Source organism: Schistocerca serialis, chromosome 2 (assembly GCF_023864345.2).
Source record: "Schistocerca serialis cubense isolate TAMUIC-IGC-003099 chromosome 2, iqSchSeri2.2, whole genome shotgun sequence".
Taxonomy (NCBI): domain Eukaryota; kingdom Metazoa; phylum Arthropoda; class Insecta; order Orthoptera; family Acrididae; genus Schistocerca; species Schistocerca serialis.
In genome coordinates, this window is record NC_064639.1 from 129,891,308 (window position 1) to 129,909,761 (window position 18,454).

At 43.2% G+C, this 18,454-nt stretch overlaps 1 protein-coding gene across 1 annotated transcript in view; it reads left to right on the forward strand.

Moving 5' to 3' along the window:
- LOC126456827 (inactive peptidyl-prolyl cis-trans isomerase FKBP6) overlaps positions 1–18,007 on the forward strand; it is a 60,488-nt gene extending 42,481 nt beyond the window's left edge. Inside the window, exon 8 of the mRNA XM_050092629.1 lies at positions 14,392–18,007. Coding sequence (XP_049948586.1) covers positions 14,392–14,616 — 225 coding nt within the window. The 3' untranslated portion in view covers positions 14,617–18,007. The remainder of the gene's footprint in view (positions 1–14,391) is intronic.
- Positions 18,008–18,454: the final 447 nt, after the last annotated feature.

An 18,454-nucleotide genomic window follows, 5' to 3' on the forward strand; every position in this document is an offset into this window, starting at 1 on the left:
TGCCCAACATGTTCAAGCTTTTCTATTAGTATGTCTCCATGTGGTCTGTCATTAACAACAGTAGTGTGTCCTTTACAGTCTCCATCCCCAAGGCAGCCTACATATCTCACACCACGACTGACCTCTGATCTTCTAAAAATGTTTAGAACTCCTTTCCTTTCCATGTTTCCATTTGGGCCATCAAAGTTCGTTACACAAGCATGGATGCAAATAAACTTACTTGAACAACCCTGGCAGTGCTTTGTTAGACATTCATAATCTAGTATCTTACCAGTTTCAATAAATGTGGCAGTTACAATCCCATTCAGAGAAGTATGGCCTTTCATGTGCCAAGATCCATCAAATGGTGCTGCAATGTCTGTATTCTCAGACAAGGCTACTGCTTCTTCTGCTGCTGTTTTCATTGAATGTTCACTTACATCACATGAAGCAGTATCTAATAATTTATTGTAGCTGTCAAACCTCAGTAGAAGTGGAGGCAAATCCATCACTGCACAAAAAGTCTGGGCAGCTCCCCTTCCAATACATTGCATTGCATAAGCAGACTGAATATTTACACTGTAATGTCGACTATAAGTTACTGCTGATGGCATAGTATCACTGTGCATCTTACACGAGTTACAGGCAATTACTAACCAATGTGAAAGACCCTTCCTTGCTGAAATGTCCTCACCAACGTCAATACTATCTTCACAATTGCAGTACTCAAAAGTCTTGACAGCACATTTGGATTCATAACAACATTTCCGTCATTATTGCTGCTCACAATACTACTAGGCTTGTTCTTATTACATCCAGAAAATGAAAGTTTACGTCTAGAAGCACTGCCCGTAGAGACAGTTTCTGCGGGCGACTTTTGAAGTCTATTATTCGATTGTGTTTGGAACTGGTTGCCACGAAACTTTCATTTGGGGATAAATTTCTTTACTATCGGCATTTTTAGCACAGGAAACACACACACAGAAACAAAAAAAACACACAATAACTACAAAACCACACGCATATGAAATTCCGAAATCATATATTCTCAATCTTTGTTTACATTCAAACCATAGACTTCTAGACATGCCTGTACTTTGGTTCCGGGAGTCAGTGCCTTCTAGAATACACCTATGTTAACGCTGTGTAACTAACAATGAAAAAAAAAAAAAAAACGGAAGAACAAAGTAATGCATCATGTACTCTGACACACTTCAAACTGGCAAATGGGTGTGGCCCCTGTGTAACATCATGTTCAACCTCAATTTTAGAATGAGCGGAAAATGATAATGCCCATAAACTGTACATTTTTGAAATCAGGATGAAATGCTCTTTTCTATAGTCCAAGAATTTTTTTTTCCAAATTTTTGGTCATTTTCATGACCATGTCCCTTAACACAGGAGTACCCACATTCCTTTCAGACTCCACGCATTTGGACCTATCCTTCTGCACTGCGCAGCTTGTCCCTGGTCTCGAGTGGTCCGTTCTCTCTCTCATATACTCAAGCGACCATTTCCCATGTGCTATCTGTTTGCTGACTCCTACCCCACCTACGTGCACACCTGAATGACAGCTTTCTAAGGCCGACTGGAGGCATTACTCCTCCCTGGCGACCTTCGACAAACAATATAACCTGTTGTAATGACCAGGTAGAATATCTTACAAATGTTATCCTTGCTGCCGCAGAATGTTCCATTCCTCGCATTTACTCTTTACCAAGCTGTGTCCCAGTCCCTTGGTCGACAGAGGCGTGCAGGTACACACTTCACGCAGAAATGTGCTCTCAGCGTTTTTAACCATCATCCTATAACTGTTCCACTCCCTCATCTGTTGTGTGGGCCAACCTCCAACGGCTCACTGGGACCAAGATCCAGTCCCCAATTTCCAGCCGGACAGTAGCAGACAATGTCATTGTGGACCCTATTCCTATCTCCAACACCTTGGGCTGTTATTTTGTGGAGATTTCGAGCACCTCCCACTATCAGCCCCCTTCGAGTGGAGGTGGTTCGGGTGATACTCTTCTCTTCTCAGAATCGTGAGTGCCACAATGCCGCCTTTTGCTACGAGGTAGCTAGATCATGCTCTCACTTCATCCCAATCCTCCACCCCAGGGCCAGTTGATGTTCACGTTTAGATGTTGCAGCATCTTACTCCTACGGGCAAGCACTTTCTGCTTCATACGTATAACAGCATTTAGGCAGAAGGCATGTTTCCCAGACACTGGAGTCAAGCCACTGTCATACCCATAGCTAAGCCCAGTAAGGACAAACACTGTCCTTCTAGTAGGTACTGCCCCATTTCTCTCACCAGCTGTGTCTGCATGGTGACGGGACGTATGATTCATGCCCAGCTGTTATGGTGGCTCGAGTCTCACAGTTTACTAACCACTCAACATTGTGGATTTCAAGCGCACCGTTAGGCAGTTGACCATCTCGTCAGTTCGTCCACCCATTTCATGAATGGTTTTCTGTGGAAATCCCAAACTTTGGTCGTGTTTTTCACTTTGGAGAAAGCCCACGACACCTGCTGGAGGACTGGTATCCTCTGTACTCTCTGCACATGTGGCTTCCAAGTCCGCCTACCCCCTTTCCTTCAGAAGTTTTTAAAAGAACGAGTTTTCAAGGTACATGTGGGTCCTGCCTTGTCTGACACCTTTATCCAGAAAATGGTGTGCCTCAGGGTTCCGTCCTGAGCGTCATCCTCTTTGCTATTGCCATTAACCCTATAGTGGCCTGTCTCCTGCTGGGTATCTCCAGCTCCCTTTTTGTTGACTATTTTGCCATCTATTGCAGTTCTCCATGGACGTGTCTCATTGAGCAGCATCTTCAGCAATGTCTCGATCGTCTTTACTCGTGGAGCATTGAAAATGGCTTTTGTTTCTCCACTAACAAAACCATTTGTATGAATTTTTGGCAGCGCAATTGGTTTCTTTCACCATCTTTACATCTTGGGCCTGTTACTCTTCCATTTGTTGAATCTATGAAATTCGTGGGGCTCATGCTCGATAGAAACTTTCTTGGTCCTCCCACGTGTCTTACCTGGCAGCCCACTGCATGCAGTCCCTCGGTGTCTTAGGTATCCTCAGTGGTACTTCTCGGGGAGCAGATCGAGCCACCTTCCTCCGTTTGTACCAGTCACTTGTCCGTTCAAAATTAGACTATGGGTGTTTCATTTATGCATCTGCACATCCGTCCGTCCTATGCCGTATCAGCCCTGTTGAGAGTCTATATGCAGAAGCTGCCGAACTACCGGTGGCCTACCACCATGACTTTCTGCTTAGGAGGTTCTGCACCAAGTGCATCTACATTATACACTTCACAAATTTTTGAAGATGTTGAAACTTCCTGGCAGATTGAAACTGCGTGCCGGACTGAGACCCTAACTCGGGGCCTTTTCCTTTTGCAGGCAAGTGCTCTATCAACTGAGCTACCAAGCACGACTCACGATCCCTCCTCACACATTTACTTCTGCCAGTACCTCATAACCAACCTTCAAACCTCAGAGAAGCTCTTCTACAAACCTTGCAAGACTGGCACTCCTGGAAGAAAGGATATTGCAAAGATATGGCTTACCCATAGCCTGGGGGATGGTTTCCACAATGCAGCAGAGTGTGTACTGATATGAAACTTCATGCCAGATTAAAACTGTGTGCCAGACTGAGACTCAAAAGATGTTGCTTGTGTAAAACTTGTTTCAAGTTATTCCACTTTTCTTTGTACATACCATTTACTTCTCATGCTTCCTATCTTCCATTTAAGGGGGATATATTAGGGGCAACAACAGAAACGCTAACATTCAGTACGACAACAAATTCACACCCAGGAATATATGTCCACTGTCTTCTTTCTGTTTCACATTCCGGTGATGTGATTGTTCAAGTGGGTTACAACTAAATTTCTTGTAGTGAGTATAGCAATTCCTGCACAATGGATGTGATGGTAACACAGTTACTTGAGGACCAAAACATGTCTGCAATATCTCTTGACAGATTTGCAACAATTGTGAGGGTTTTTTTTTTTTTTTTTAAACACCACATTCTTGAGTCTTTTTTTCATACATCACACACGTCACACTTTCACTACTGTATTTTCTATTCTCTCTAACAAAAAGTTTAAATCAAAATGCAAAACACTATGCAGAATAATTAATGTGCAAGCTCCCACTCACTTGTTATAAACAGAAGAGAGCTGGGAACAGTGTTGCCAACATACACATTTTACACTAGAAAGTCACTGATGCCAAACATGCAGAATGTTGAAGAATTTCTAACACTTTACAGAGAAAAATGTTGCCCACTTTGACTGCAGTAACTATAAGTAGAAAAAAAATAAAAAAATTGTGTTTTCTTCTTAAATTTATGAGCTAAAAGAAAGCCCGTGTGTGTGTGTGTGTGTGTGTGTGTGTGTGTGTGTGAACTAAATTTGAACATATAAAGAGGGAGCTTTAAAACAAAACATTGCCATAATGAGATTTTCACTCTGCAGCGTAGTGTGCGCTGATATGAAACTTCCTGGCAGATTAAAACTGTGTGCCCGACCGAGACTCGAACTCGGGACCTTTGCCTTTCGCGGGCAAGTGCTCTACCATCTGAGCTACCGAAGCACGACTCACGCCCGGTACTCACAGCTTTACTTCTACCAGTATCTCGTCTCCTACCTTCCAAACTTTACAGAAGCTCTCCTGCGGACCTTGCAGAACTAGCACTCCTGAAAGAAAGGATATAGCGGAGACATGGCTTAGCCACAGCCTGGGGGATGTTTCCAGAATGAGATTTTCACTCTGCAGCGTAGTGTGCGCTGATATGAAACTTCCCGAGTTCGAGTCTCGGTCGGGCACACAGTTTTAATCTGCCAGGAAGTTTCATATCAGCGCACACTACGCTGCAGAGTGAAAATCTCATTCTGGAAACATCCCCCAGGCTGTGGCTAAGCCATGTCTCCGCTATATCCTTTCTTTCAGGAGTGCTAGTTCTGCAAGGTTCGCAGGAGAGCTTCTGTAAAGTTTGGAAGGTAGGAGACGAGATACTGGTAGAAGTAAAGCTGTGAGTACCGGGCGTGAGTCGTGCTTCGGTAGCTCAGATGGTAGAGCACTTGCCCGCGAAAGGCAAAGGTCCCGAGTTCGAGTCTCGGTCGGGCACACAGTTTTAATCTGCCAGGAAGTTTCATATCAGCGCACACTACGCTGCAGAGTGAAAATCTCATTCTGGAAACATCCCCCAGGCTGTGGCTAAGCCATGTCTCCGCTATATCCTTTCTTTCAGGAGTGCTAGTTCTGCAAGGTTCGCAGGAGAGCTTCTGTAAAGTTTGGAAGGTAGGAGACGAGATACTGGTAGAAGTAAAGCTGTGAGTACCGGGCGTGAGTCGTGCTTCGGTAGCTCAGATGGTAGAGCACTTGCCCGCGAAAGGCAAAGGTCCCGAGTTCGAGTCTCGGTCGGGCACACAGTTTTAATCTGCCAGGAAGTTTCAAAACATTGCCATGTCTACAGTACTTTTGGTTTATTAGTTATATTTTTTTAGTTACATACTGTTTTCAGAGTTATTTACAAAATATACATTTTTCAGAGCAGTGTACCATTTACAAAAACCAATATTAAATGAAAGTATTTTATTTCTTAACACATATGATACAGAGATATAACCTTTTTTTCCAGAGAAATTCATGGTCATCAGTTGACATGTCCTGTATGATTTGAAATGAAATTAGCCAGTAGCTGTTTGTGTTTCTTACTTAGAAGACAATTTTCATCCATTCCAACTTATAAAAATATATAATTTCTTTTAAGAAATTATATGAAAGTTCTGTCAACAACGTACTCGCTTCATAAATAATTTTCCATCCTCAGGCAAAGAAAGATACGACTGAGAAGAACAGTTGTCCTCGAGTGTTTCTCATGTTTGTTTGTATTAAGTACTCACAAAGAATAATAAAATGTATGAAATTGGAAGACTTGGTCAGGGATTTTTTTTTTAAAGGCAAGCAGCAGTTACAGTTTGTTTTTTCTAAAAAGTACTAGATATCTATATGAAATATTATGACTTCCCTAAAAATAATTATACTGACGTCCATTTTGATACTATAACATTGTTTTGGGGAATTGTTCAAAATTCCTTACACCTAATGCTTTCTCATCATTGACTGTGGCATTCTGAGTTCTAACAAAGAGATAGAGGGGCTGGCCAGCACTTACCTCAGCTCAGTACAGCCGATAGATACACAAAACACAACAGAAAATGTATGTATCCTAGCTTTCGGAACTTTGTTCCTTCGTGAGGAAGGAGAGAGGGGAAAAGGGGAAGAAGGGAAAGTGGATTCAGTTACTCACAACCCAGGTTATGAAGCAACAGGGGAAAGGTAAACAGGGTGAGTAGGAAAGATGGAGGCATGGCTGTCAGAGGCAAGCCAACAATATATATAAATATAAAGATAAATATAAATATCTTTGGTGGTCAAAGATCAGCCGTCTCTAAGCGATCAAGGTCTAACTTCAATGCTAAGAAATACGACTCCAAATCGTTCCCCCTCCTGGCCACACCATGGGAGGAACGCGGCTGACACATTACCCGAGAAGGTCAAGGTGATGATCTACTACTGTGATGTCAAGCCATATACTCCTCCCCTGATGCGGTCCTTTTAAGTGCTGGGAGTACTTCCAGCGTCAAATGTCGATATTGTGGATATGTATCACATCCCAATACTCTCATGTGCCCCGCCTCCCATCTGTGTCAACTGCAGAGAGCACCATTCCCCTTGCTCGCTGGACTGTTGGACTCTACAGAAGGAAAGGAAAATAATGGAACATAAGACCCTGGACCGACTGACCTACACTGAGGATAAGAGAAAATATAGAGGCTACATCCTGTGCTTACGACATCAACTTATGCCGCCTCTACGTCAACGGGTGTAGCACCTTCCATTCCACTTTGTTCAGTTGGCTCTCACAGCCGTCAGACTCTGCCTGCCCCCTTTGATGGTGGGGGGCATTTCCCTCACTGTTGCTCCTGCACCAGCTACTTTGGGAGCAACACCCCCCCCCCCCCCCCCCCCTCCCAACCATCGGGGACGTCAGTCCCCCTTTTCAGCCAGAGAAGCGTAAGTCTTCTTCTGGTCCTCTCACTAGGAAGGGGTCCCTTGGGTCACTCCCTTCCCAGGTTCCTACCAGTGGCAAAACGGACACCCGCCAGTGCCTGAGGGCTTCACGGTCCTCCTCAATCCTTGAGACTGAATCATTGAAGCTCTCCCAGCCAGACAAACCTAAGGAGCAGCGAGAGAAGTCAAAAAAGAAAAAGGCCCCCAAGAACCAAGGCACTGTCGTGGTACCCACACCACTGCTACCTACAAGTTCTGCATCTGAGGATGAAGTGGAGATTCTGGCATCCGCTGAGGACCTAGATCTCGCTGGGCCCTTGGACACAATGAATGTTGATCACACAGGGACTCATTTGGTGGCAGCAGGTGACCCTGAGGCATAGACTGCCTCAATGAGTGTTTCATGCCTTCCCAGTCTCACGGTCATGTCATCCTCCAGTGGAATTGCGGTGGTTTTTTCCACCACCTGGCTGAGCTACGCCAATTGTTAAGCTTTACACCTGCTTTCTGTATTGCCCTCCAGGAAACCTGGTTCCCGGTAATTTGGACCACTGCCATTCGTGGCTACAAGGGATATTACAAGAACCATATCAAATATAATAGTGTGTCATGTGGAGTTTGCGTCTATGTCCTGATGTCAGTATATAGTGAACCTGTGCCTCTTCAAACTCCTCTTGAAGCTGTGGCTCTCAGAATATGACCGACGCAGGAAATAACTGTCTGCAATATGTATGTTCCTCCAGATGGTGCAGCACCTTTGAACGTATTGGCTGCACTGATTGATCAACACCCTAAACATTTCCTACTTTTGGGAGATTTTAATGCCCATGTCCCCTTGTGGTGTGGCTCTGTGTTTACTGGCCGAGGTAGAGATGTCAAAAATTTGTTGTCACAACTCGACCTCTGCCTCTTAAATACAGGTGCCCCCATATATTCCAGTGTGGCACATGGCACATATTCAGCCATTGATCTCCCAGTTTGCAGTCCTGGCCTTCTCCCATCTATCAACTGGAGAGCACATGATGACCTGTGTGGTAGTGACCACTTCCCCACCTTCCTGTCACTCCATCGGTGGCATGCCCATGGACGCCTACCCAGATTGGCTTTCAACAATGCAGACTGGGAAGCATTCACCTCTACTGTCGCCATCCCCCATATGGTGCCATTGATGTTGTCATTGGCAGGTCACTACAACGATAATTTCTGCAGTGGAAAATGCGATCCCTCATTCTTTAGGGTGCCCTGGTGAAAGTCAGTACCATGGTAGTCGGCGGAAGTTACTGAGGCAATTAAAGTGTGTCGGTAAGCTCTACGGCGACATAAGCGGCACCCTTGCCTAGAGCACCTAACAGCCTTTAAACGGCTCCGTGCCCACGTCCACCAGCTTATAAAAAAATGGAAACAGGAGTGTTGGGAGAGGTACCTGTCAACCATTGGGTGCCATACATCACCTTCCCTAGTCTGGACAAAGATCAAACATGTTTTTGGGTACCAGACCCCAACAGCCAACAGGTATCCTGGTGTTGCCATCAATGGCATGTTATCTGCCGACGCAAAAGCGATTGTCGAGCCCTTTGCTGAACATTATGCTCGAGCCTCTGTGTCAGAGAATTACCTCCCATCCTTTTGCACTCTCAAACAGCGGCTGGAAGGGAAAGTCCTTTTGTTCACTACATGCCACAATGAACCCTATAACACTCCATTTACAGAGTGGGAGCTCCTCAGTGCCCTTGCACATTGCCCCAACACAGCTCCTGGAGCAGATCGGATCCACAGTAGGATGATTAAGCATCTCTCGTCTTACTGCAAGTGACACCTCCTCGTCATCTTCAACCGGATCTGGTGCAATGGCGTCTTTCCATCGCAGTGATGGGGGAGTACTATTATACTGCTGCTCAAACCCAGTACAAACTCGCTTGATGTGGATAGCTATCGGCCCACCACATCAACAATGTTCTTTGTAAGCTGCTAGAATGTACGGTGTGTCGGCAGTTGGTTTGGGTTGTGGAGTCATGTAGCCTACTGACTCCATGCCAGGGCAGTTTCCGCCAGGGTCGCTCTAATAATCTTGTGTCCCTTGAGTCTGCCATCCAAACAGCCTTTTCCAGATGCCAACACCTTGTTGCTGTATTTTTAGGCTCACAAAAAAACTTAGAACATGACCTGGCGACATCGTGTCCTTGCCGCATTGTATGAGTGGGGTCTCCAGGGCCTGCTCCCAATTTTTATCCACGATTTCCTGTCGTTCCGTACTTTACGTGTCCAGGTTGGTGCCTCCCATTGTTCCCCCATATCCAGGAGAATGGTGTCCTGCAGGGCTCTGTATTGAGTAACTCACTATTTTTAGTGGCTATTAACGGCCTAGTGACAGCTATAGGGCTGTCTGTCTCACCTTCTCTGTTTGCAGACAACTTCTGCATTTCGTACTGCTGCTCCAGTACTGGTGTTGCTGTGCGGAGCCTACAGGGAACGATCCACAAGGCGCAGTCATGGGCTCTAGCCCACGGCTTCCAGTTTTCAGCCACAAAGTCGTGTGTTATGCACTTCTGTCAACGTTGTACCATTCATCCAGAACCAGAACTTTACCTTAATGACGATCCACTCACGGTAGTGGAGACATATTCATTCTTAGGACTGGTTTTCGACGCCTGGTTGACTTGGCTTCCTCACCTACGTCAGCTTAAGTGGAGTTGCTGGCAGCACCTCAATGCCCTCCGGTGCCCTCAGTGTTGCATTTATTCAACCCAGTGCACCCCTCTTGTGTTTGCCAAGTGACGGGTGCTGTTAGAACAAATCCAGTAATCAGGGTCCTGGCAGAGGCTGGAGTCCCTCCATTGAAGGTTAGGCGTGAAAAACTGCTTGCCAGTTATGTTGCACACGTTCATAGTTCTCCTGAGCATCTGAATTATCATCTCCTTTTCCCACCCATGATGGTTCATCTCCCGCATCGATGGCCCAGGTCAGGGCTCACGATTGCAGTTCGTGTCCGATCCCTTCTATCTAAACTGGAGTCATTCCCTTTACTGCCTCCGCATACACGTGCATGGTGTACACCTAGGCCGCAGATTCGTCTGGACCTTTCGCATGACCCTAAGGACTCAGTTACTCCCGCAGTTCTCTGCTGTTAGTTCCTCTCAATTTGTGACATATTCCGGGGCTCTGAAATGGTTTACACCAACAGCTCAATTGCTGATGGTCATGTGGGCTTCACCTACGTCCACAGAGGCCATATTGAACAGCATTCCTTGCCTGATGGCTGCAGTGTATTCACTGTAGTGCTGGTGGCCATATCTCATGCACTTCAGTATGTCCATTCATGCTCTGGGGAGTCGTTTCTTCTGTGTACTGACTCCTTGAGCAGTCTGCAAGCTATCGACTAGTGCTACCCTTGTCATCCTTTGGCAGCGACTATCCATCAGTCCATCTATGCCCTGGAACGGTCCAGTCGTTCCGTGGTGTTTGTCTGGACCCAGGGACACGTGGGAATCCCGGGCAACGAACTTGCTGACAGGCTGGCCAAACAGGCTATGGGGAAACAGCTTCTGGAGATAGGCATTTCTGAATCTGACATGCCTTCATTATTACGCCGCCAGGTTTTTCAGCTTTGGAAAACGGAATGGCATAATCTCCGCACGCACAACAAACTGCATGTCATTAAGGAGACTACAAATGTATGGACGTCTTTCATGTGGCCCTCTAGCAGGGCTCTGTGGTTCTCTGTCGGCTTCGTATTGGCCACGCTTGGGTGACCCACAGCTACCTCCTGCGCCGTGAAATCCTGCATCAGTGTTGGTGTGGTGCCCGGTTGACAGTGGCCCATATTCTGGTGCACTGTTCCACTCTGGCTGCCCTGCAATGGAATCTAGGATTACCAGACTCGTTGCCGCTAATTTTATATCACAGTGCCTCTTCGGCTGATATAGTTTTACTTCATATTCGTGAGGGTGGGTTTTATCATTTGATCTAAGTTTTAGCAGATGTCCTTTGTCCCTCTGTGTCCTCCACCCTAGTGCTTTTAGGGTGGAGGTTTTAATGTGTTGAAGAGTGGCTGGCTTCTCCTTGTTATTCTTATGGTCAGCCAGCCATGGCTGCTTTCTTATTTTCATCTCTTCTACCTGTTTCGTGTGTCTCTCTCTGTGGTATTCTTGTCTAATTTTGTCCATTTTAGTGTTTGTTTTCCTTCTGTTGTTCTTGTGGTGGTTTTTTCTTTCTTCCAGCTGTGTTTTGTATGTCTCGTTTGTTTTACTCCCACCCTTGTGGAATTATTTTAATTGAACGGAGGGACCAATGACCTAGCAGTTTGGTCCCTCCCCCTCTCTCACTGGTGGTAGGTGGCAGCACTAGCGCGGGGGGGATTGATAATGTATGTTGGGAAATGTGGAAAACAGAGCAGTTGTTGTCATAATGCAGAAATGGAGTGATTTGTCTGACGTCCAAATGGGCATGATCCATTGGCTACAGAGCGAAGGGTAGAAGCATAAGCTGCTGTGGTTAAAGTACACCGTGCATGGCAAAATGGCACTATCCAAACCTAGCTCCAAGGCAACTGTGCTGCATCATGGGCCATAGATAACGGGGGTGAACAGTGGTTGCAGAGATGTGTACGGGTGAATAGATGTGAGAGATGTAATTGGTGAGCAACTTATTACCCAGATGAACCAAGGGGATACCAACACTGCCTCCTCAAAAACAGTTCAGCTAAAATTGCTGCATATGGGTCTCCACAGCAGGCACCTAGTTCATGCACCCCTGCTGACTGCTGTTTGTCGGTGACAAAGGCTGGAATTTGCACACCAATACTGCACTCAGATGCCCACTGAATGGCAGCAGGTGGCCTTTTCAGATGAATCGCATTTTGTGCTCCATTGAACAGATTGTCGTTGGAGTGTGCAACATGAAATGTCTGATAGCAAACAACCTGCAACAACCATCAGAAGGGTCCAGGCCAGAGGAGGTAGCATTATGGTGTGAGGAATGTTTTCACGGCGGTCCCTAGATGATTTTGTCATTCGGGAAGGCACAGTGGATCAACACAAATATGTATCTATCCATGGGGACCGTGTCCATCCCCACATGCAATTTGTTTTTGTGTGGCATCTATCAGCAGGGCAATGCAACGTATCATCCAGGTTGCAGTGTATGCACATGATTCAGATACTACCTGGATGACTTTATCTTACTCCTCTGGTAGCAAACTCTTCGGAATTGAGAATATGTGGGACCAACTTGGAGGCTGGCCACGGTACTGGAGTCTGCATGGCTCTCTATCCCTGTCGGTACCTTTCAGAACCTCGTTGACTACCTTCCTGGATTTCTCACAACTGTCCATGTTGCAAAAGATAGTTATTCACATTAATGTGACTGGGCAGTGTGTGTGACCTGACAAGTTATAGTGAGGCAGCTACAACAGGAAATCTGAAAGCTCTTATTATCCTGTCAGCCCTGCAAATATTTTGCTCTTGCCACACATTTCTATTTACCAAAGCTATTTGTCCATTTCATTCTCATATCTTTCGTCTTCTGTGTCACTCATTTTCATAAGCATTTGTAATCTTCACTCTGATGTTTCCACAGCCACCACAGTTGGTCTTTGAACTGCACCTCTGTTTTACTTGTTATTTTCCCATTGTAGTTTTTCAGATCAAGTGGTCATCAATATAATTTCATTGTATTTCACCCGTTAAGGCTCAGCTGTTTATAAAGCGATTTAGCTCTGTGAAGTTCATTGTCGTAATTACTTATTAAGGAAGCTTCCATTGGAAGAATGCATTGTTAGGCAAACCTGAATACAGTGTGATGATTATGTAATAGCAAAAATGGAATTGGATGGTTTTATATAATTCCAGCTGTCAGTTGGGATTATTGTTAAGTTATATATTAACCTCAGTGCATAGAGAAAGAAACAAAGTAGATAGTATACTAAGGTAATTTCCACATTATTCTTTCTTCTGTTACATCCAGCTGAAGGCTTCTATTCTTAACCATTTTTCACTTTAAAATATAGAGATGCTGATAATACGTACAAAAACCATAAACTTTGCAGTATTCAAACAACATGGAATAAACAATTAGAAAACAACAAATAGAGTCTGCCACCAGGTGTTTATTGATATCTGGTAGGCATCTGATGGAACTTTTGTAGGTGTGAGAAATGGATTGTGACATTTTTAATTAGCTGTCTCGTGGTTTTATGTGTATCAAATGCTTCTTTTAGAGCTTGAATGTAATTCCCCCTCAATGATAACAGAGGAGTGTACTTGTTCACTTTCTACTAGGAGGTTAAGTAGTGTTTTAAATGTTTACTAATTCAGGTTCATGATGTCTGATACTTATGATGCAGATAGTTATTGGAGGTCATCTTAAGTTGGAGGAATCGTACACATTGACCTCATGGGTGACGAGTGTGGAGCTTGTTCAGTACAGTTTCATGGCATAATCAAGCTTATTGTCTAATGCTGTTGAATTATCCAGTACTAACTACTGGGTATGACAATGGCTCTTTCATTTTGAATCTCGGTGACATATTAAAACCATATGCAATACAAAAACTTGATTCCTACCTTTGTGGTGCATGTTACCTCAGATAAGTCATCCAAACTATCTTCATAAACTTTCTCAAAGCTCTGGTCTGTCACTTTTGCTCTATGCCCTACATTTGTTGTCTTGAAATACGGGACCATTAGATGTAAGAGAGAGAATAAAATGGAGGATGTTTTGATCACAAGACCTTGTATCTAATAACCATCTATCAGTTATTAGTTCCATGTGAATTGACGTGAAACTTACTAAGAGTTTTTTGAAGTTCAACAACCAAGCAAGGTGGTGCAGTGGTTAGCACACTGGACCTCTACCTAGGAGATGACTGTTTGAATCTGCATCTGACCATCCTGATTTAGGTATAATCACACCAGGAATATGCTGGGATGGTTCTTTTGAAAGTGTGCAACTGATTTCCTTCACCATCCTTGGACCAATTCAATCTTGTTCTCTGTCTCTAATGACCTCATTGTCGATTGGACATCAAACACTAATCTCCCTCTCTCCCTCCCTCCCTTCCTTCAAGTTCAAAATACCGTGAGCAGTTGTGACAGGTTGGGGCATTGAGCAGGTTTGGTAGAGACTGCTTACGTTATTCAACTGAAAGAGCACTGCCTCATAAAAAAAAGTCAGCTAGCATATTTTTTGATTTGTAAGTTAAAATGTTTCTTTGCTCATAATTTTCAAACAAACCATATGTTCTCTTTGTTAGCAATTGACTTTAGATGATTAATTGTGCAGTATCTAGTGACTAGAGAATGAAATACTTCCTTTCTTTTCTTTTTCAGGGCAAAGAAAACTACAGTATTTCTGCATTTGCAAATGATGTGAAAAAATGGCTTGATTCATTTGTTAAACAACCAAATGTTCAAACTCTGCCATTGCCAAGTGGCATGACACATGAAGAGGTGGCAGCATTCAAAACTGAAGCAGAAAAGCGTGGGCTTCAGTGGCAAGTGTCATTCACCAAAGGGCAACGGCAAATTTATGTTGTGAAACCTCCTCCTCAGTGATTCCCATATCTGGCAAGTGGCCTTGCTTGCAAATGAAATTAAAGACCATTACTATTAGCTTACAAACACTGAAAATAGATGGGCTGTGAAGTACAAGATTTCTCTTTAGTTTTGTTCAGTGGGTTCAGTGTTGCAGTATGCACTCTGAAAAAGAATTGTAATGTTCATGGAGAATGTAACTTATTTTGTATCTCCTTTATTTAATTTATAATTTGTATGCAAGCAGCAATTCTGAATACCTATGGTTTTTTTATCTACTTCATCTGTGTACAACAGAAGTTTTGGTGTCATACTCAGAGGTTCAAAATAACTGTTCAAAGTTTCCATCTCCCCGTGTTACTGTTGATTTATTTTTTAATCAATATTGGAATAGATTTTGATGTTAAATTGTTTTTGTAGCTGCTATTCAGAGAATCATTTTCTACTAAAAATGTAGTCTGTACAGTTTCTCATGCTAGCTCGGCACTCTAGTCATCCATCAGCAAACGTGTGGAGATTATGGCATACTCTACCTGTGTCAGCAGATACCAACCTTTGTGGTCAACCATCATTTCAGCAGATGAGTAGACCCTGTGCCATTGTTCATTCTTTTTATTTTTAGTCAAGGTATTTTGTGAAAACATAATTACTATGTAGAAATATGAGATTATTTTCAGCTGTTATTTTAAAAAGCAGTTTAAGCTTCAGTTATATGAAATATTTAAAAATTCATTGTTTCTAATGTCATTGCAGTACTTGGTAACACTGCATGGGGAAGCTGGAGATTACCTTTTGTCTTTTTTTTAAAAAAAATTGGTCAAGAAACATTTGTTCACAATATCAGTGAAGATATTAGTTATGTTCATGAAGAGTCTAGTCTTTCTCATGATTTGTGGGTTTTTATATGTTTAAATATTGATCTGCACACATTTGTTTTCCTCTGGTCATTATTACACTATTTATAGTAATGGCCTTCATTGTGATGCTCATTCCAACTTAATGGCGTATACTTACTAACGGGAGATCCAACTAGTACCACCAAAACACTTTCATTGGTGACTCATGTGTCCTATGCAAGAGCCCACGAGGCATCCATAGATACTGCAAGGGTGTATCACCCTGAAAGAGGGGTTTGTCATAGGTGCTTGTCTGCATGATTGTTTCAAAACTAAGTCGTTGAGCAGCCAAGTACTGTCGTGGAACTTGTTGCTGTCTTTGACAAGTTTCCAGAATGTGCTGCAGTCTTCATTGAGCCCCTTTCATTTGTCGCAGTCTATATTAAAAGTTTTCATATTGTGCTTGATGCACTCTTTCAAGCACAGTGCAGATCTTCTAGGTGGTCTCTTGGTAAGTGCTGTCTTAGCAGTGAGTGTAAGGGAAGACGGGAGTGGTCCACATGATGCAAGTGTCCTAGTCACAACATGCATTGTTCCTTGAGGTGGCGATGATGTCTAGTATCTTCAAAGTATTAAAGACTGTCTCATTTGTCACACAATCCCTCCATGTTATGCATAGAATATTTTGTAAGGAGAGCAAATGTAAGATGTTGAGCTTACGTTCTTGTATAATCAAACAATGGAAAATCCAGGATGGAATGTAACAGTATTATGAGAAGGAAAGTTACTACTAACCATATTGTGGAGATGCTGAGTCGCAGATAGGCACAACAAAAAGACTCTCACAATTAAAGCTTTCGGCCATTGAGTCCTTCGTCATCACTACACACACACACACACACACACACACACACACACACACACACAAAACTGAAGCCACACTTCTTGTTTAGCATATAATATCCAAGCCATACACAGGGATGCTCAGCGCACATACTGGATAAACTAGTATCTTTGTGGGCACCATATGGTGCTTGTTGCCCTATATTCTTATGTGGAGTCCCTTGAATGTATTTGCTGCTTTGCCAGTTCTTGCATTTATTTCGTCCTCCAGAGAGAGACCCCCAACACCAGTGAGCCAACGTAGCAGACTTTGTCACCTACATTCAACAGGGAGTCACCCAGTTTTGTGATAGGCATAGCCATGTATCCTTGCATCATTCTCAAGACTTCTTTACATTCACGTACATTCACTTGACACAATAGCAGATTTGTCCATAAACCTTGGAAAGTCATCTTGAGTTAGTGCTACAAATGCTGTATCGTCTGTGAATAAAAGGTTACATACAGGTAAGTCCTCGCAATAGTGGTTAGGTCGAAATAGCAACATCTTGTAAAGTTTCCCATCTGCACTGGTTTGTAGATGGATATCCAGGTTTGTTTCACCAAAAGCAAGCTCAAGAAGTAGTGAGAAGAATATACAAACATGGCAGGGGCCAGTATGCAACCTTGACCAACTTCTCTTTGTACAGCAAACAGATCAGATGTGCTTCCGTCAAATATTACAACGCCCTCTATACCATTGTGAAAGCCCTGTCATCTTCAGAAGATTTGGAGGACACAATACCTTCACTAGTAAAATGACTATGTCAAATGTTTTATGTAGATCGATGAAAACAATGAACAGTGGGATCTTCTGCTCACAACACGTTTCCTGAATTCGTTGCAATGTGAAGATAATATCATATCATTGAGCTTGAAACCCACGTTGAGACTCGGGATCCATTCTGTCTGGCATCACGTGGGTGAATACTTTGCGGACGATATTCAGTAGTGAAATTCAGCAGCAGCAATTGTGATCACCATGCTCACCGTCACTTTTTTTGTATAGTATGACGATGTTGGGATCATGCATGTCCTGTGGCGCAGCCCAACATTTAAGACTGTAGAGTGCTGGAAGGAGAGGTATGTGTGGATGTTTTCTTTACCAGGACATTTCCCGCATTTAAGCCATGCAGCAGCCCTTTGAAGCTCCTATCAGGTGTCCAGGTCGTAGTAAACTGACATTAAGAGATTTCACCTTTTGCATTTGGGCTGATGTTGGTCCGGATGAATAGAGGCTACTGTAGTATCCCACCCATCATTGTAATTGTCAATTACAATCCATGATTACTGTTCCATGATCTCCTTAAGTGGGGCATTCTTGTTAGAAGTGGGTTCAGTGGCCCTTTTGAAACCTAAGTGTAGCCCACCAATGTTCCCTGCAGTGACACACCTGTATATTTGTGCAAAGTTCCTCCCATTACCATGTTAATGCAGTTTCTAAGTGTCAGGCAACTTTCACCTGGCACTCAAACCCTTGCAGCGTTACTCACTAGATTTAAACAAAACAAAGGGAATTGCTCAGTGAACTTTCATTTAAAATAGCCCAAAACTTAACCTGAAATGAAAAACTGCCAAAAACTGTTTATATTTTTATAAAAATTAAGTTTGTAAGAAACAATGTGTTTATATTTTACAAATGTGTAACATACCATGTTTTGGTATATTTTTCTAAATACATCAACATAATAATTTGTTTATCTTTGTTACTATAACTTGCCTATCACTTATCTCAAATATGATCCTAATTTTAAACCCAGCCTTCAGTGTCACAGTTCTATTCTCACATTTCGTCACTGGAGTGTACAAAAGTCATGTTGGAGAATGGCGTGTTCACTGTCTGATTACTTTTATTAAGCAGTGCCTTTTTACAAGCACTGCACAATTTTTAATGTGAAATGTTTCTTGTTAATTGTGTAGAGTTAACCAACAAGAAAATTTTTGTTGTGCTTTATGCGTAACGGTGATGGCATGCAAGATTATGTTCTGCTGGTTGCATTCATTACTGGAATCCATTCCAATACCGTGAAGCTTGGGGGAAATTTCATTTTGTTGTATAATTTAGCATTAGTTGTCACATATTTTAGTCTTGTAAACTTTTGTCTCAAAGGCGTACAGTTCCAGTGGTACGGGTGGTTTCA